The following is a 20,397-nucleotide window of genomic DNA, read 5'->3' as shown; positions in this document are numbered from 1 at the left end:
ACAGTACAAAAAGCATGGATTTTCTGTTGAGTACATATGCACTAGTTCACCCGCATACACAAGATAAAGTTTTAACTTCTCCACGCTTATGAAACATTGACATTTGTCGGATGTGACCAATTTAATGATAGGCCTAATGCATAAGGGTAAGATTTTCACAGTGAATGGTAGGGCCGTGGCGAGTGCTGCAGAACGAAGCAACAGAGGAGCATAAGTACATAGTTGCCTGAGAATGGCAGCTGAGCCAATATTTTTTTTCCCAATGCATTTCTTTCTATTTAATTTACATTTCTGCTTTCTGAAAATTTTTCTGAAAGAATAAAACCAAAATAGTTCCAATCCTTTAAAAGTGAATTTTAAAATTGCAACCGGAAATAAAGTACCAGGTCTGTCCAATTTAAGGTACTGTTGTCTAGAAATGTGTTTTTGGTTGGGATTCCTAAATTAACTATTTAGCCGTATCTGAGTGTTGTACTCTGCTTCGACTGATGTTCATATTGTGACTGGGGAGGAATTTCTGGGCATATGTTTTCTTTTTATTATTTGAATAACAGAGATTAACAATGTTTTTACTTTCAGACCATGACATCAAATACTCCTGATTTCTGAACTAGGATGAACCAGCAGCAAGCCACGCTTGGGTCTGTCTCTGTGTTGCTTAAAATAATGAGCAGGTAAATTGATTTGTCCATGGATAAAACCGTAAAATCAAAAGAAAACTACAAGTTATTTTACCTTTGTATCCCAAGATGGCTACTGTAATAGTCAGCATGGCACAGAGGACATAGAGCAGCAGAATAGAAAACTTCAGAGCCCAGTTGTTTCTACATCGATTACACTGAGGCCCTTCCTGAATTCCTGCAACAAAAACGCAAGGTTTAATATTTTGGTAAGATGCGATAATCGCCAATAATTCTAATTACATTTTATACACCCCCCGACTTATGCCAAAGGCGACATGTAAACTCATGACTTACGTAAATAAATCTGTACATGGTCCCTAGTGCAATCAAGGCAGTTGGTAACTCCACAGTATTGTACGATCCCAAGTGTACGTCAGAAACAAGCCAGCAATGGCAGGGGGTGCTTACCCAGAAGACCAAGCGCTGCTGAAAGTACCCTGGACGCAGCCGGACGCAGCAGAGAGTTAATACTCTCAGTGAGTTATTTCGGGCAGGGGATGGGGAAGTAACTCCGACTTACATGAAGGCCTTACAGGTTTGTAGGTTAATTGACTAGGTAAAATTGTAAATTGGCTCTAGTGTGTAGGATAGTATTAGTGTGTGGGGATCACTAGTCGGCACAGACTCGGTAGGCTGAAGGGCCTTTCTCCACGTTGTATCTTTAAACTAAACAAAACTAAAAGTTGGAAATACTTTGTTGTCCAATACTCTGGGGGAATTGACCTTACAAAGCACAGGCATTGAGCCACTGAATAAAAGCACACGTTATGGCTGCTATGGAGGGGAAGTGGGAGGAAGGGGAAACCAGGAGCCAAAGTTTACTCAGTGGGTCATCGAAGATGACCAAGAGGAAGATCGTGCATCAGAAGATTCTGGACTCCTGTCAACGCCAGCCTTTTGCTGCCTTATAGCGCCAGAGATGTGGGTTTGATCCTGACTATGGGTGTTGTCTGCAGGGCTGGCCTTAAGCCAATTGGACCAATTGCTCCCAATTGAGCCCCACGCCTAAGGGGGCCCCACGCTAGGCTGGTGGGCAACACAGTCTATCCCCTCAGTAGCGGGTGAAATTCCTCACCGTCAACAACACAGCCCCGCAGTTAACTCTCAATACCGTCACCAGTACCAGTGATGGAAATGGGGGGGGGGGGGGGGGTATGCAGGGGGACGGCATTCCCCTACTTTTCAGTTTCCAGCTTGGGTTTAATGAGTGCTGCAGAAAGATTGGAGTCGTTTTTCACTTGATTCATCTGAGGCGAAAACGATTTGTTAACAGCCACTGTTAGCACTTGTTAACAGCCAGTAGTTAACACGCAGTTATACAATGTGTCACCAATACATCGATCTGCATTCCTCAGTCAATATAATTGTGTTTTGACCAAGTAATAATGACGCCGCGTTCCTTTGAATAAAATTCATGGCAGAATTTCTTAAAACTTAAGGGCCTGTCCTTGGCACGCAAATTACGCGACCTCGTGGTCGCGTTGAAGCACATGGGCATCGTATGGCCGCACGTGACCGGTCCCACTGAGGGGTATGTAGTTATGCGCAGGGCTCCAAAATTTTTGTAGCAAATGAAATCTTCGCGCGCCAACGGCCTGTCGTGGAACTGACGGCCAAAGTGGGACAGGCCCAAGACCCTGGCGCGACGCAATGTCTCACCTCCAACTGCAGCAGATGCAGGCAAAAGATCGCTGAACTCGGCCTGGGGCTCACGGCCGTTGCGATCCGGATCCGCCCACACTTCTACTCCCAGAGCGGGGCCAAGAAAATTGAAGATAGACACACAATGCGATTTCATGCATACGCACAGCCGCTTGAAGATGGACACAAAGCTGGAGTAACTCAGCGGGACCGGCAGCATCTCTGGAGAGAAGGAATGGATGACGTTTCGGATCAAGACCCTTCTTTTAAGACTGAAGAAGAGTCTCAACACGAAACATCACCCATTGCTTCTCTCCAGAGATGCTGCCTGTCCCGTTGAGTTACTCCAGCTTTGAGTCCATCTTCAAATGACGTCACGCGCTCCAGCGGCTGTGCGTATGCATGAAATCGCACTTCTCAGTGAGACCGGCCGGCGCGGTTATAGGATGCCCGTGTGCCTCAACGCGACCACGAGATTGCGTCATTTGCGTGCCAAGAACACGTAAGTGGGACAGGCCCTTTACTGTCATTAAGGGCTCCGGACCGTGAGCATGGGCTTCTTCTGTGCAGGTACAGTCATTCACCCACGTTATTTTAAGAAGGAACTGCAAATGCTGGAACAATCAAAGGTAGACAAAAATGGTGGAGAAACTCAGTGGGTGAGGCAGCATCTCACCCGTTGAGTTTCTCCAGCATTTTTGTTCACCCACGTTACATAGTAATTTGTACCCGTCATTTAGGGATGTTATATGAATTTTTTTTAAATAAGTTTATGCGTATTGTTTTCGCTCTCTCCTTCAAGGTTAGTACTTCTGTTTGCCTTTATTTGCTTCCATTTTATTTAGTTATTTATCACGTTGTGGTTGTAGCTTTTGAATGATTTAAACTTATCGGATTTTTTAAATTAATATAAATTCATAGCGTTGCCCGAGTACCAAATCCCATCAGCTGTACCTGCAATTACGGGTGGATTAGTAGACCTTGAAGAGGCATTGACACTTTGTTTTTATATAGAGGGGTAATAGAGAAGGGCTCCGGACCACGAGCTCACTGACTGAATGATACAGACGTCCTGACTGAAAATCACACCCTTCTGATCAATTATTTTAGGATAAGCCTTTCTAGAGAACATGCTACTTTTTGCTTTGCCCATTTTCAAAATATAGAATTTTGAATTTGGCGTTTGATTGGTACAAGGAGACCACAAAGCTCATAATATCTATTTTTTTACACTGTAACTTTCTACATTTCTACTTTTGGGTATGTAATTATGTGGCAATTATGGCTTATGGAATTTTCTCTCACACTGCTAGTTATATTCGTAACAACATATTTAAATGCGTGAAATTTTTTAACTTTCCCAACCCCTTAAAAAATGCCTGAAGAAGGGACTCGACCCTAAACGTTGCCTAACTATTCCCTCCATAGATAGACACAAAATGCTGGAGTAACTCAGCGGGTCAGGCAGCATCACTGGAGAGAAGGAACAGGTGACGTTTTGGGTCTTGGCCCTTCTTCAGATCCTCCATAGATCCAGCCTGACCTGCTGAGTTCTCCAGCACTTTATGTTTTGCTCTTAAAATAAATCCGTGGTCCGCTGAAGAAACAACACGATAGACCACTCTGGAAGTGCAAGTTTTGTTGTACACTTCATACTGTAGAACACATCATAAGGCACCTTGAGTGAATTAATGGGGTTATATTATTTTTGTAATCTGTTGTCTGGAATTAATCGATACCTACCCTATGTACCTTATATCAGATTTAAATCGTAATTCTGATTTTTTTGTTTTCCTATTTGTCAATTTTTTTGTGCCCGATTATTTGGCGGCCAATCAACCGCTGTGTCTAAGGGGGTTGCGTCCAATCACCGACCAGCGTCCTTTAAAATTCCCGTCCAATCAACAAATCGGTCTCCTCCCGTCCAATCAGCCACTGTCTCCAAGGGCATTGTGTCCAATCACATAATGCAGTTTAATTAGTAGCTATGGTAAAGGTTGGAAGCCAGTGGAGGTACTGACAGTCAGACGAGAGCAGGAGAGATTTAGACAGTGTGTAATCCATTGCACCTTTTGCTTTGCCCATTTTGAAAATGGGCAAAGCAAACCGTACCCCACTACTCAAACCTCACGTCAAAAACCTCGCCGTGATATTTGACTCAGCACTGAAATTTGAAAAACAAGTCAATGCTGTGGTAAAAGCTAGCTTCATTCAGCTTCAGACGATAGCTAAAATAAAACAAATCCTCCACTTTGATGACCTCGAAAAGATCATCCACACATTTATCTCCTCCCACCTAGATTACTGCAACTCTCTTTACACTGGCATCAGCCAATCTTCCCTGCCCCACCTGCAACTGGTCCAAAACGCCGCAACAAGACTCCTGACGGGAACCCGAAAAAGGGACCACATCACCCCGATCCTGGCCTCTCTCCACTGGCTCCCTGTGCGGTTCCGTATACATTTCAAGACCCTCCTCTATGTCTACAAAGCCCTCAATGGGCTTGCCCCCTCCTACATTAAAAGTCTTCTCACCCACCACTCCACCTCCAGGTCCCTCAGATCGGCCGACTTGGGGCTGCTGAATATCCCGCGGTCTAGGCATAAGCTTAGGGGCGACTGCGCCTTTGCGGTTGCAGCTCCTAGACTGTGGAACAGCATCCCCCTTCCCATCAGAACTGCCCCCTCCATCGACTCCTTTAAGTCAAGACTAAAAACTTATCTATACTCCCAAGCCTTTCCTGAAGTCCACTGAGCGAGGGCTATATGTATATATGTATGTAGTTTGTTTGTTTATATTATTCTTATAACAAATGTAAAGTACTTTGGCCAACGAGAGTTGTTTTTTAAATGTGCTATATAAATAAATGTGACTTGACTTGACTTGATCTTGGTGTACAATTTCATAATATATACTAAATAACAGGGCTGACAGACTTTGGCTGGGAACCTGGGACTCACCAAAATTGTTCCCAATTGGGCCCCGCACCTCCTGGTTGTCTGTATGGAGACTGCATGTTCACCCTTTTACTGCATTGGTTTTCTCTGGATGCTCCAGTTTCCACCAACATTCCAAAGACGTACAGGTTTGTGGGTTAATTGGCTTTGGTAAAAATGTGTATATTGGCCCTAGTGTGTAGGATGGTGCTAGTGTACGGGGTGAGTCGGTGCGGACTCGGTGAGTCGAAGAGCCTGTTTTCGTGCTGTATGTCTAAAAGTCTCAAAAAGTCTAAAAGATTAAAAAAAGTTGGCAGGACTTATCCCCAAGAAAAATAATCTCTGAACAATGTAGTATGTCACACAATGGGTCATGGTGGGCTCCAGACCAACAGAAATACTAATTTCTTTATGCTGAAACTCTGAGAACCACACAAACTGGTAACCACACCATCTGTGACTTCCACACATTACCCTCTCCTGCAGCGATCCCACCACTGACATTCTAACACCTGCAATCCCCTGCACAGGTCAAAGCTCCTAAGTCATTCAATGCCCCTCATTTCCTGCATTTAGGCAAAATTTAATGACCGAGCATTCAACCATTTGGGCCTACACTCTGAGATTCTCTTTCTAAATCTCTTTGCTTCTCTCCCCTTTAAACTGTACTTTAAATGTAACCTCACGATCAGACAAATATTTATTTGTGGCTTGCTGTTACATTTTATACATAAATACACTTGCAAAATGCCTTGACATTTTTCAATACATTAAGGCTCTAAATACAAATTGCTTTTACCCTTTGTAAGTCAGTAAACCATACAGCTTGGATGAACAGATTGAAGACAGTGGCACAGTGGCGCAGCGGTAGAGTTGCTGCCTGACAGCACCAGAGACCCGGGTTCGATCCTGACGAGGGTGCTTGTCTCTACGGAGTTTGTACGTTCTCCCCATGACCTGCATGGGTTTTGTCCAGGGGCTCCGGTTTCCTCCCACACTCCAAAGACATACAGGTTTGTAGTTAATTGGCTTGGTATAATTGTAAATTGTCCCAAGTATGTGTAGGATAGAATTAGTGTGCGGGGATCACTGGTCGGTGCGGACTCAGTGGGCCTAAGGGCCTGTTTCCGTGCTGTATCTCTAAATTAAACTAAAATAATTCTTAAAATACTTTAAATATTTTTGAAAAGTCTTAAAATACTAACAGCTGAAGGTGATGGGCTAAGCAATAACTTTAATCCTCTAAGGGTGTTCTCCTCCATAAACTCAAGAATGGTCCCATCCTAAATTGATGTCTGATCATGACAATGCAATGACTCTGATTTTCCTTGAAGCTGCTGCCACTCTGCCATTGTAACTGCACTGGGAGGTTGTCAGAAACCTTACTTCTACCCAATGTTTACAGGACTTTGATCAAAGGTGCATGCTCTACCAAATTATTTCCCATCCTAGTCCAGAGCACCAGGCTCATTTTTATAATCTTACTACTCTCTGTTGAGATTAAATCAGGTAAATGTAGATTTGCAGCAGATTGCATTTGTATTATGTTGTGCAGATAGCATAGAGCAGCAAGACATGATGACTACATTTCCACACTGAACAGAGAAAGGAATCTGTTAGGTATGTTTATTCCAAGTCGTGTTTATTCCACGAGTCAGAATTTATCCACTTCTAATTAATTTAAACTTTAGAGATATAATGTGGAAACAGGCCCTTCGGCCCACCAAGTCTGTGCCAACCAACGATCATCCCATACACTAGCACTATCCTACACACCAGGGACAATTTACAGAGGTGAACTAACCTACAAACCTGAAGGTAGACACAAAATGCTGGAGTAACCCTAGCAATTTGTGTTTATCTTTGGTGTAAACCAGCACATGCAGTTCTTTCCTACAACCTACAAACCTTTATGTTCTTGCAGTGACGGAGGAAATCAGAACACCTTGGTCATGCAGTCACATGGAGAACGTATAAACTCCAAACAGACAGCAGCTGTACTCAGGATCGAACCCAGGTCTCTGGTGTTGTAAAGCCCCTGTCCCACTTTCACGACCTAATTGGCGACCTCTGCCGAGTTTGCCCTTGACTTATACTTGCAGCATGGTTGCCACGAGGTCGTAGGAAGTCTTCGTAACTCTTCCTCATGCTCGTTAGTGGTCTCCGCGTACTCGTGGCCTCAAGTAGGTCGTGCCGTTTTTTCCAGCCTGATAAAAACGTCCACAAGTGAAAAAAAGGTCGGCATGGAAAAAATTGATACTTTTTACTCGAAGGTAGGTCCTAGTAGGTTGTGATGATAGTCGTAGGTAGTGGTAGATAGTCGTAGGTAGTTGTAAGTCGGTAACTGACTCGAGAAAAAAAATGCAAACATGACATCATTTTATCATGTGATCATTTTCCACTCGTAGCTAGTCGTAGTTGGTCTTAGGTGTGGAAGACTTAGGTCGAGGGGGGTCGTAGGAGGTTGTAGACATAGTCGTAGGAGGTCTTTTACTTCAGCGAGTCAACACGATGTTGACATTTTTTTCAGCTCGTCTAGGGTCTTCTAAACTCGTGGATTAGTGGTTGTCGAGCCGGCATTCAAGCTAGGCTAAAGAAAGATCCTTACAGACCAGCGCTACCCAGCATCTTTCTGACGAACGCCAGATCGCTCAACAACAAGATGGACGAGCTGGAGTTGATCACTGAAGAAAACAAAACTTTAAAAACCTGCTCTCTCATGGTGGTAACTGAGACCTGGCTTCACGCTGGGATCCCGGACGAGGCCATCAGTCTGGTAGGTCGCACAGCATACCGGGCCGACAGGAGCAGTGACTCTGGTAAGAGCAGAGGGGGGGTGCTATGTATTTACTCCTATGACAAGTGGTGTACAAATGTAAACGTTGTCGAGCGACATTGTTCACCAGACATGGAGTTTATTACACTGAAATGTCGACCCTTCTACCTGCCGCGGGAGTTCACAGCTGCTGTTATTCTGGCTGTTTATATTCCACCAAGTGCCAACATCAAGCTAGCACTGAACACCCTGCTAGCATCAATCAACAAATTACAGAATGCGCATCCTGATGGCATTTTCATCGTGGCTGGAGATTTCAATCAGGCTAATCTAAAAACTGTCCTCCCTAAATTCCACCAGCATGTCACGTGTCCGACGAGAGGTCAAAATACACTGGATCACGTGTACAGCAACATTAGGGATGGATACAAAGCCTCCTCTCTCCCTCATCTCGGCCAGTCTGACCATCTATCACTCTTTCTCACCCCGGCATACAGACCTCTCATTATGAGAACCAAGCCCAGTGTGAGAAGCATAAAGACTTGGCCCGAGGGCGCTGCCGCCCAACTTCAGGACTGTTTTGAGCGCACCCAGTGGGACTTGTTTGCAAACCAGGACATACATGAATATACATCCACAGTCATGTTCTATATACAGAACTGTATTGACAACGTCACTGTCAACAGGGAGGTCAGGTGCTACCCAAACAATAAACCATGACCGGGGATGTCAGGAACCTGCTGAGAGAACGGAACTCAGCCTTTAGATCTGGCAGTGATGAATTGTACAGCACTGCCAGATCTAAACTAAAGAGAGCCATTAAGGAGGCAAAGACAGCCTATGGAAGAAGGATAGAGGGGTATTTTAACGAGAGGGACCCTCGGCGTGTCTGGCAGGGCATTCAGCAACTCACGAACTATAAGGGCAAGGGGGGGCCGATCATCTGCAGCAGTAACAACTCGCTAGCTGAGGAGCTCAACCATTTTTTCGCCCGGTTTGAGCTGAATGAGGCAGAGCCTGCACCTGCAGCCGCACCCAGCACTGACAACCCGCCACTCGCTGTGAGTACGGAGGACGTCAGAAGAACACTCCGCAGGGTCAACCCCAGGAAGGCTGCTGGCCCAGATGGCATCCCAGGGAGAGTATTGCGGGACTGTGCAGACCAGTTGGCGGAGGTTTTAAGCAAAATCTTTAACCTCTCTCTGTTAACGTGCACTGTTCCTAAATGCTTTAAGACTGCTACCATCGTACCTGTACCCAAAAAAACATTCATTACGAGCTTGAATGACTATAGGCCTGTTGCTCTCACTTCGACCGTGATGAAATGTTTTGAACGGCTGGTCCTGGCCCACATTAAGTCCTCACTCCCACTCACCCAGGATCAGCATCAATTTGCGTATAGAGCTAATAGGTCAACGGAAGATGCCATCAACATAGCTCTACATTCTGCACTGACACATCTGGAGCGTCCTGGCTCATATGTGCGGATGTTATTTGTAGATTTTAGTTCTGCATTTAATACCATCATCCCCAGCAGAATGGTGGACAAACTGTCTGATCTAGGTGTTAATGCAAACACATGTGGATGGATTAAGGACTTTTTAACAGACCGCCCACAGACTGTCAGGATGGGGTCCAATTACTCCCCAGTCCTGACGCTCAGCCAAGGAGTGCCACAAGGTTGTGTGCTGAATCCCATCTTGTATACAATATACACTTACGACTGTATACCAACACACAGTACAAACAGGATCATCAAGTTTGCGGACGACACGACTGTGGTGGGACTGATAAACAACAACGACGAGTCTGCCTACAGGGATGAAGTCCAAAAACTGACTGTCTGGTGTACCAAAAACAACCTGGTACTAAACCCATCAAAGACAAAAGAACTTGTCGTTGACTTCAGGAGGAAGAGGAGAGAGGAACCTGCTCCCTTATACATCAAAGGAGACATGGTGGAGAGAGTCAACGACTTTAGGTTCCTGGGAATAAACATCTCCCAGGACCTCAAATGGCAAATGAACACCGTCACTCTCTTGAAGAAGTCTCATCAGTTGCTGTATTTCCTGAGGTCTCTACGGAGAGCTAACGTCTCACAGCCGCTGCTGCTGTCCTTCTATCGATGCGCCGTGGAAAGTATCCTCACCTACGGAATCCTGGTGTGGTTTGCTAGCTGTACTGTGGCTGAGAGGAGGGCGCTGCAGGGAATTATAAAAACTGCGCAGCACATTACAAACGCTAACCTACCCTCCTTGGATGACATATACAAGGCCCGATGCTTGCGCAGGGCCATAAATATCAAGAAGGACACATCCCACCCTGCCAACCACCTTTTTACTCTGCTACCCTCGGGGAGGTGACTCAGGTCTCTGCAGGCTCGCACCGGTAGACTAAAAAATAGTTTCTACCCATGTGCGGTAAAAGAGCTTAACTCCAATAGTGAACACTGGGAAGCAAGAAGTAACTTCGAGGAATACCGCTAAATTCTTTTAAACTCTTTTAAAAATGTATCTATTATTTTACTATTAACTGTACATATGTGTATTGGTTGTTGTGTTGTATTTCTTTTAACGGAGGAGAAGCAAATGGAATTTCGTTGCTCAGTTTTGTGCAATGACAATAAACATATTCTATTCTATTCTATTCTATTCTATTCTAGTTCGTCCAAGTGGGACAGGCCCTTAAGGCAGCAACTCTAGTGCTGCACCACTGCACCACACTATTTATCCACATAGACTAAGAGACTCTTGACAGTTAGTTAAGATGCATGTAAAATATCAAGTATCTAGTATTGTAAAGGACAATGGATGGGGGTTGGAGGTTAACATTTGTAGACATGTTTTCCATAGGGAAGCTAGCTAGCCTGGGTAAAATTAATGCTAATTTTTACCTTACAAAAATTCAGCTGAAGTGTTTACTGCTCAATGCCACATTAGGCTCCACGTCTGCCCAGTTGAGATGACTGATTCAGTTGTTCCTTGGGTGGGCAAACCCAGACAAAATAAATAAACCAGCACCTACACTAAATATATAAAAGCCTTTTGCCAGAAAATGACATGGTTGTGATTGCAACCAACTTACTGTCAGAAGACCCACACGTCAAACCTAGGCTGAACATGAAAGTGAGTATTTGAAGCTAACGGTGAATTCTCGGCAGCACAAATTTTGGATTACCCTGCTTTGTGCAATCAAACAACATTAGAGGGTAGGTAGATGTAGGTCAAAGCAGAGGGAGAGAGTGAGCGAGGAAGAGAGAGAGAGAGAGAGAGAGAGAGAGAGAGAGAGTTCTATTCAGTTTAGTTTATTGTCACGTGTATCGAGGTACAGCTTTTGTTGCATGCTAACCAGTCAGCAAAAATACAAAACATGATTATAATCGATCCATTTACAGTGTATGGATACATGATAAGGGAATAACATTTAGTGCAAGGTAAGGCCAGCGAAGTTCGATCAAGGATAGTCCAAGGGCTATCAAAGAGGTAATAGTTTGGCACTGCTCTCAGTTCGTGGTCGGATGATTCAGTTGACTGACAACAGGTGAGAAGAAACTGTCCCCGAATCCTGTGGTGTGCGTTTTCACACTTCTATACCTTTTGCCTGATGGGAGAGGGGAGAGGGGAGAAGAAGGAGTGGCCAGGGTGACTCGTCCTTGATTATGCTGCTGACCTCGCCAAGGCAGTGTGAGGTATAAACGGAGTCAATAGAAGGAAGGTTGGTTTGTGCGATGGTCTGGTCTGAACAAGGGTTCTGAACTTAAAGGAAGGTAACTTTAAGGGTATGAGACGTGAATTGGCCAAGATAGACTGGCAATTGATTCTTAATGGGTTGACGGTGGTTATGCAATGGAAGGCATTTAAAGACCGCATGGATGAACTACAAGAATTGTTCATCCCAATTTGGCAAAATAATAAATCAGGGAAGGTAGTGCATCCGTGGATAACAAGGGAAATCAGGGAGTGTGTCAAAACAACAGATGAAGCATACAAATTAGCCAGGAAAAATAGCCTTCCAGAGTGGGAGAAATTCAGAGTCCAGCAGAGGAGGACAAAGGGCTTAATTAGGAAAGGGAAAATAGATTATGAAAGAAAACTGGCAGGGAACATAAAAACTGATTGCAAAAGCTTTTATAGATATGAGAAGAGAAAAAGATTAGTTAAAACAAATGTAGGTCCCTTGCAGTCAGAAACAGGTGAATTGATCATGGGGAACAAGGACATGGCAGACCAATTGAATAACTACTTCGGTTCTGTCTTTATAATAATTTCTTTATTTATATAGCACATTTTTAGTCAACTTGCATTGACCCCAAAGTGCTTCACATAATTACATCCACACACACAGGCAAAGATGGGTGAAGTGTCTTGCCCAAGGACACAACGACAGTATGCACTCCAAGCGGGATTCGAACCAGCTACCTTCCGGTTGCCAGCCGAACACTTAGCCCATTGTGCCATCTGTCGTCCCTTTACTAAGGAAGACATAAATAATCTGCCGGAAATAGCAGGGGACCGGGGGTCAAATGAGATGGAGGAACTGAGTGAAATCCAGGTTAGTCGGGAAGTGGTGTTAGGTAAATTGAATGGATTAAAGGCCGATAAATCCCCAGGGCCAGATAGGCTGCATCCCAGAGTGCTTAAGGAAGTAGCCCCAGAAATAGTGGATGCATTAGTGATCATATTTCAAAACTCTTTAGATTCTGGAGTAGTTTCTGAGGATTGGAGGGTAGCTAATGTAACCCCACTTTTTAAAAAGGGAGGGAGAGAGAAAACAGGGAATTACAGACCAGTTAGTCTAACATCAGTAGTGGGGAAAATGCTAGAGTCAGTTATTAAAGACGGGATAGCAGCACATTTGGAAAGTGGTGAAATCATTGGACAAAGTCAGCATGGATTTATGAAAGGTAAATCATGTCTAACGAATCTTATAGAATTTTTTGAGGATGTAACGAGTAGTGTGGATAAGGGGGAACCAGTAGATGTGTTATATCTGGACTTTCAGAAGGCTTTCAACAAGGTCCCACATAAGAGATTAGTATGCAAACTCAAAGCACACGGTATTGGGGGTTCAGTATTGATGTGGATAGAGAATGGCTGGCAGACAGGAAGCAAAGAGTAGGAGTAAACGGGTCCTTTTCAGAATGGCAGGCAGTGACAAGTGGGGTACCGCAAGGCTCAGTGCTGGGACCCCAGCTATTTACAATATATATTCATGATTTGGATGAGGGAATTGAATGCAACATCTCCAAGTTTGCGGATGACACGAAGCTGGGGGGCAGTGTTAGCTGTGAGGAGGATGCTAGGAGGCTGCAAGGTGACTTGGAAAGGTTTGGGTAAGTGGGCAAATGCATGGCAGATGCAGTGTAATGTGGATAAATGTGAGGTTATCCACTTTGGTGGCAAGAAAAGGAAAGTAGACTATTATCTGAATGGTGGCCGATTAGGAAAAGGGGAGATGCAACGAGACCTGGGTGTCATGGTACACCAGTCATTGAAAGTAGGCATGCAGGTGCAGCAGGCAGTGAAGAAAGCGAATGGTATGTTAGCATTCATAGCAAAAGGATTTGAGTATAGGAGCAGGGAAGTTCTACTGCAGTTGTACAGGGCCTCGGTGAGACCACACCTGGAGTATTGCGTACAGTTTTGGTCTCCTAATCTGAGGAAAAGCATTCTTGGCATAGAGGGAGTACAGATAAGGGTCACCAGACTGATTCCTGGGATGGCAGGATCTTCATATGAAGAAAGACTGGATAGACTCGACTTGTACTCGCTAGAATTTTGAAGAGGGGGGATCTTATAGAAACTTACAAAATTCTTAAGGGGTTGGACAGGCTAGATGCAGGAAGATTGTTCCCGATGTTGGGGAAGTCCAGAACAAGGGGTCACTGTTTAAGGATAAGGGGGAAGTCTTTTAGGACCGAGGTGAGAACATTTTTTTTCACACAAAGAGTGGTGAATCTGTGGAATTCTCTGCCACAGAAAGTAGTTGAGGCCAGTTCATTGGCTATATTTAAGAGGGAGTTAGATGTGGCCCTTGCGGCTAAAGGGATCAGGGGGTATGGAGAGAAGGCAGGTACAGGATACTGAGTTGGATGATCATCCATGATCATATTGTATGTTGGTGCAGGCTAGAAGGGCCGAATGGCCTACTCCTGCACCTATTTTCTATGTTTCTATGTTTCTATGTTTCTAAGTTTCTATAAAGTGCAAAAGTTCAGATTTTTGTATAAGTTGAGTTAAATAGTCTGATGGCTGTGGGGAAGAAGCTTTCCTGTACCTGGTTGTTGCAGATTTCAGGCTCCTGTACCTTCTACCTGAAGGAAGCAGGGAGATGAGTGTGTGGCCAGGATAGTGTGGGTCCTTGATGATGCTGCCAGTCTTTTTGAGGCAGCAACCGCGATAGATCCCCTCGATGGTAGGGAGGTCAGAGCCGATGATGGACTGGGCAGTGTTTACAACTTTTTGCAGACTTTTCCGCTCCTAGGCGCACAAGTTGCCAAACCAAGCCACGATGCAACCGGTCAGCATGCTCTCTACTGTGCACCTGTAGAAGTTCGAGAGAGTCCTCCTTGACATACCGACTCTCCGTAATCTTCTCAGGAAGTAGAGGCGCTGATGTGCTTTCTTTATAATTGCATCAGTGTTCTGGGACCAGGAGAGATCTTCGGAAATATGCATGCCCAGGAATTTGAAGTTCTTGACCCTTTCCACCATCGACCCGTTGATATAAACGGGACTGTGGGTGCCCATCCTACCCCTTCCAAAGTCAGTTCCTTGGTTTTGCTGGTGTTGAGAGCCAGGTTATTGTGCTGGCACCATTTGGTCAATCGGTCGATCTCACTTCTATACTCTGACTCGTCTCCATCAGTGATACGCCCCACAACAGTGGTGTCGTCGGCAAACTTGATGATGGAGTTCGCACTATGTCCGGCTATGCAGTCATGAGTATAGAGTGAGTACAGCAGAGGGCTGAGCACGCAGCCTTGAGTTGCTCCCGTGCTGATTGTTATCGAGGCTGACACATTTCCACCAATACGAACAGACTGTGGTCTGTGAATGTGGAAGTCGAGGATCCAATTGCAGAGGGACGCGCAGAGACCCAGTTCTGTGAGCTTGGGAACCAGTTTGGAGGGGATGATTGTATTAAATTTCGAGCTGTAATCAATGAATAAGTGTGAATAATAGTCAAGTGTGGGATGATACTAAAGTCCCAGCAGGATGTGGCTTTAGCTGTGGAGAAGGGGATCACAGTGGGGGGGATCTTTGTACCGGTGGAACCGTGGGTGTCCATCGTGAAACCGGTTCTCCTGGGAGACGTTCCCACGTTCATCCAGGATGCGCAACTTCGTCCACACCTGGCAAAGATTGGAGAGGTGCGGTCTAGGTTGACTAGGCTTATGCACCCCTGGGGTGACTCGTTTCTCAAAGGGATCAGGTTTCAAGAGGCGGGTTTTCATGAAGGTGGGCGTTGAGGGGAGCTTCGTTGTGGAGCATGAGGGTGACCCCAACCACGTGCGTTGGAGTTCGGGGGAGGCACGGTGTCTTGTGTGCAGAGAGTTTGGACATTTACGCAGGGGTTGTCCCAATCACCGAGCTGATGCTATAAATCCTAACGCAGCGGCCCAGGAATGCATTGCTGGCCCATCTGGGGAGGCCTGATATGCCTCGGTGACCCAGGGCGGCACTGCTGACCATTCTGGGGCGGTCAGCTCTGCCTCGGCGGCCCAGGGCTGTGCTGCCTCCCGCCTCCTACGTCCTGAACCTGTGGTGGTGTTTGACGGCGAGGCGTAGGGGAAGAGCGAGGGGGAGGAGGGGGAATGGGTGGTGCAGAGGAAGAAAAAATCCAAAAAGAAGAATAAAGACCTCCAAGCGAGTCAATCGCAAGTGGATGGGCCCTTGATCCAGACCTGAGCCCACCCAAGGGGTGCCTGTTGGCCCCAGTGGGGTCCAAGACACAGTGAGGTCCGAGAAAAAAAGTTAAGTGAGAGCCCTGCAGAAAGAGAAGAGTAGTAAAAGGAAGACAGATTGCAGATGCTGGAATCTTGAGCAATCGGGAGCTCCAGTAGTCCTAGGAGGACTGAACGCAAGTGTTCAGTGAAATGGTTGCCTCGACTACGTTTGGTCTCGCTGATGTAAAGAAAGAGGCATGCAACAGGGGAGCATGGAGCTTTTTATTTGCTCATGATCTATCAAGATTACTTAGAAAATATTTCACATTAATCCACATATCCCCATTATTTACAGGCTTAACTAACTTTCCCAACTTTCTTTGGATTATTGGTTTTTGTCCCACTTTTGCACTGTTGTGGACAATCTTCAACCAGCATTGCTCCAGTAGTTGATCAATAAATATGTCATTATATTGCAAAAAAGATGCTATGGCTTAAGGTGGGAACAAGCGAATGTCATCACTAGTTGAGGTGCAGGAGATTTGCAATGAGTTTAACTCTTCAGTATTGGTATCAACTATCTATAGACCCTAAGTGCATTATGGGTTAAAGAGTGATTGAGTGAATATGCACAGGGGCATGCTCAACTTCATGTTGATACACTAAGATGTGACATATGATAAGCACGAGGGTGCAATCAGGGAAAAGATCCTGTAAAAGGTACATAATCTAATTTGCCGCTGGAGTATCATTAAGTACAGATCAATGACAACACAGAATGGGTGTTGGACCACGCAGTATTTATGAAATTCTGATTTAATGCAACACCGAATATAGATATATTGTTTTCATGCTAATTAAAGGTTGCAAAATGTGTGGCATAACAGTGGCGAAAGATACGTTCTCGCTACAAGCATGAGGAATGGTCTTTTATGTCTTCCTCCAAATTTGCTTTATAAGTCGGGTCTTGGAATATAGTCATCAAGAGTCGCTTTAGGTTCCAGCTGTGGAATTGGCCTATGCAGTTTGATTCCCGATTTGTCGTGAGTAATAATAATGCAACATTATATGGTTATTTAAACGTAATTTGCTGGTCCAGCATGCGGCTTGAAAGATCAGCCGTTACATGATAAAATCAATATATGTTCTACAGATTCTCAATAGACTGCTTACGGCTTGGGTTTGCCATGCCTATTTTTGTATGTATTCACAGTGCTGGAATGGTACCAAAAAGCAGTATTTTGCTGCTTCAGGAGATGGGAAGCGTTTGTTTAATGCTCATGTTAGATTTTAAAATGGTACGGATTCTGAGTTATTGCAGTTCATTTAAATGGTCTTTGACAATATGGAATTATAGGATCATTAACTGTGCCAAGGGGCTTTCCATCAGACTAACTGCAGCTAACGAGGTCTAAGTTGTTGGGTTCACCTCGGATATCGAGTTAGTAAAGGATATCTGTTACACAGGTTTCCCAGGACAAGTACAATGCAGTATGGGAGATTGACATTGTGTAACACTATTTGAACGAGGGGGTTCCAGCTACATTCTTTGCTTTGATCGGACCTCATTAGGTAGTTATCCTCCTGACACTGGTTAGCGCCACAGGTCACTCGCTACATTATTGTGACAGAAGAGGATGATTACATCTGCAAATATATGCATAGTATTTTATGCTATAATTAATTTAAGCAGAGCAGTAGGGGTGTCAGGTCTTAAAATAACTCAAGACATACCCAGGGATTTCTCGTTATGTGGGGACACACATATACAACAATACGTCAAGGTCACCAAGAGCCTTTGAGACTGAGCTAACTATGATTGTTAGTTACAAAAGACGTTATAAGAACCTATCTGCTCAGATCTTGTCAGGTGTTAAAACGGAGTTGAGGTATGCAGGAGTAGATACTGATCTGGATCTCGCTCCATCAGGGCTGCTATAACAGCAGCAGCAAGGGTTAATTACGTTCCGCTGGACCACATCATAACGGTTGTAGTGTGGTCAAACGAACAATATTTCAAACATGTTATAATAGCCCATTGCCAGACCAGAGGTATTCTCAATTTATTTTATGTTCTGTTATAGGTTCCATCCGGATGAGAGATGTGACTTTTGTTATTGGTTATTTAACAGCATCAGCATGTTTAAATCTATGTCATGACTGTATGCATTATGAATGTTTTCCCTCATTTTGTCAATGAGGCAGTTGTGGTTGTGTAGACTTGTTTCTCATGGCATGAAATCACAGAGCTTTGAAATCTTCACGTAGTCACTCACGTGACTCCGAAGTAAAATAGTAAGATTAAACGAGAACTTACCAGTTTGAAGTTTGATCTTTATTTTATGAGGAGTTACGATGAGGGAATACGTGCCCTCCGCTCCCAGCCCGCGTTAAGCTCATCTGGTAGTTCTAGTCTTCTTTCATCTTACTATCATACTTCAGTCACTGCTATTATTATCTGTGATTTCACACCGCTGCTTTGAAGATTGACGCACGTGCGGCTGATCGAGCCTTCTTCACGTATTCCCTCATCGTAACTCCTCATAAAATAAAGATCAAACTTCAAACTGGTAAGTTCTCATTTAATCTTACTATTATCACTAATAAAGTTTCAGGTAATTATATCCACCTTTCGCTAACACTATATATAGGTTGTCCCCAAGTTATGAACATCTGACTTATGGACCCCCTCTACATATCAATGAATTCACATCATATTATTAGTTTTGTTTAGTTTATTTAGTGAGTTTAATTTATTATTGTCATGTGTACCGAAGTACAGTAAAAACCTTTTTTGGTCCTTGCTTTCCAGTCAATGAGAAGCCGACACATGATTACAATCATGCCGTCTACAGTTTACAGGGTAAAGGGTATATTATTTAGTGCAATATTATAGTTCGATAAAATCTGATTAAGGATTAAAGTTCAAAGGTCTCCAATGAGGTGGATGGTAGGTCGGGACCATAGTCTAGCCAATGAGAAGACATTTGAATTGCCTGATAACAGCTGGGAAGAAACTGCCCTAAATCTAGAGGTATGCGTTTTCAAACTTTTGCAGACACAAAATGCTGGAGTAACTCAGCGGGCCAGGCAGCATCTCCGGAGAGAAGGATGGGTGATGTTTCGGGTCAGACTCCTCAGACTCTTGTACAAACTTTTGTACCTCTTGCTTGAGGGGAGAAGAGGGTGTGACGAGGGTGAGATTGGTCTTTGATTATACTGGTTGCCTTGCCAAGGCAGTGTGAAGTATAGATGGAATCCATGGAAGGGAGAAGAAGGGTTTCGGCCCGAAACGTCGCCTATTTCCTTCGCTCCATAGATGCTGCCGCACCCGCTGAGTTTCTCCAGCAATTGTGTGTACCATGGAAGGGAGGTTGGTTTGTGTGATGGACTGAGCTACGCTCTGCAATTTCTTGTGGTCTTGGATGGAGCTGTTCCCAAACCATGCTTTGATGCATCCCGATAAAATGCTTTCCACGGCGCATCTGTAGAAATTGCTGAGGGTTGTTGGGGACATGCCAAAACGTCTTAAGCTTTCTATGGAAGTAAAGGCATCAATGTGCTTTCTTAGCCATTCAAAAGTCAAATATGCATTTTGGTAAATGGCAGAATTAGTTTCCTTTCTCTCTCTACACTTAGTAATTGTTCTGCATTAACAGTCATGTTTTTTGATGCTATTCATGGCGAAACTGATGGTGTAGTTAGCATATCGATTGGCTTTGTGTATTTTCCCATAGACAAAATTGACTTTCATTTGTCTGTAAAAACTGAACTGTTCGTTATCTGAGGACGGCTTGTAACTCCATGTCAGAAAAGGATTGGTCATGTAATAACCTTGCATTTCCCTTCTGGTGTACTAGGCATGAGCTTATGGTTCAAAACCTCATTCCGATCAGCATGGAAGAGGATGTAAAATGGTAATATCACCCATTTGCAGAACTCATTGCACTTTTGAGTGATAGGGCGTGATAGTGCTTGGAAACAGGCCATTCGGCCCAACTTGCTCACACTAGCCAACAAGTCCCAGCTACACTAGTCCCACCTGCCTATGTTTGGTCCCTATCCCTCCAAATTTGTCCTGTCCATGTACCTGCCTAACAGTTTCTTAAATGTTGGGATAGTCCCTGCCTCAACTACCTCCTCTGGCAGGTTATTCCATACAACCACCACCCTTTGTGTGAAAAGTTACCCCTCAGGTTTATATTAAATCTTTCTCCCTGCACCTTAAACCTATGTCCTCTGGTTCTCAATTCACCTACTCTGGGCAAGAGACTGTGCATCTACCCGATCTATTCCTCTTATGATTTTATACACCTCTATAAGTCCCAGCCTACTCAACCTCTCCCTATAGCATAGACTCCCTGGTCCTGGCAACATCCTTGTAAACTAAGATATTAGTTAGAGCATGGTTTTCTTGAGTTGTTGGATGAAAAGAAAAACAAGTAAGCTGATTTGTTTTACTCACTAAAAAA

General features: G+C 44.4%; 1 protein-coding gene across 1 annotated transcript in view; it reads right to left on the bottom strand.

The window, feature by feature from the left end:
* The window catches only part of colec12 (collectin subfamily member 12), a 139,177-nt gene that overhangs the window by 24,740 nt on the left and 94,040 nt on the right, over window positions 1-20,397 (bottom strand). The window contains exon 3 of the mRNA XM_033019617.1: window positions 736-858. Coding sequence (XP_032875508.1) covers window positions 736-858 — 123 coding nt within the window. The remainder of the gene's footprint in view (window positions 1-735; window positions 859-20,397) is intronic.

Source organism: Amblyraja radiata, chromosome 4 (genome assembly GCF_010909765.2).
Source record: "Amblyraja radiata isolate CabotCenter1 chromosome 4, sAmbRad1.1.pri, whole genome shotgun sequence".
Lineage (NCBI taxonomy): Eukaryota > Metazoa > Chordata > Chondrichthyes > Rajiformes > Rajidae > Amblyraja > Amblyraja radiata.
Note: the sequence above shows the minus strand (reverse complement) of the source record. Positions and strands in the feature narration are given on the sequence as shown.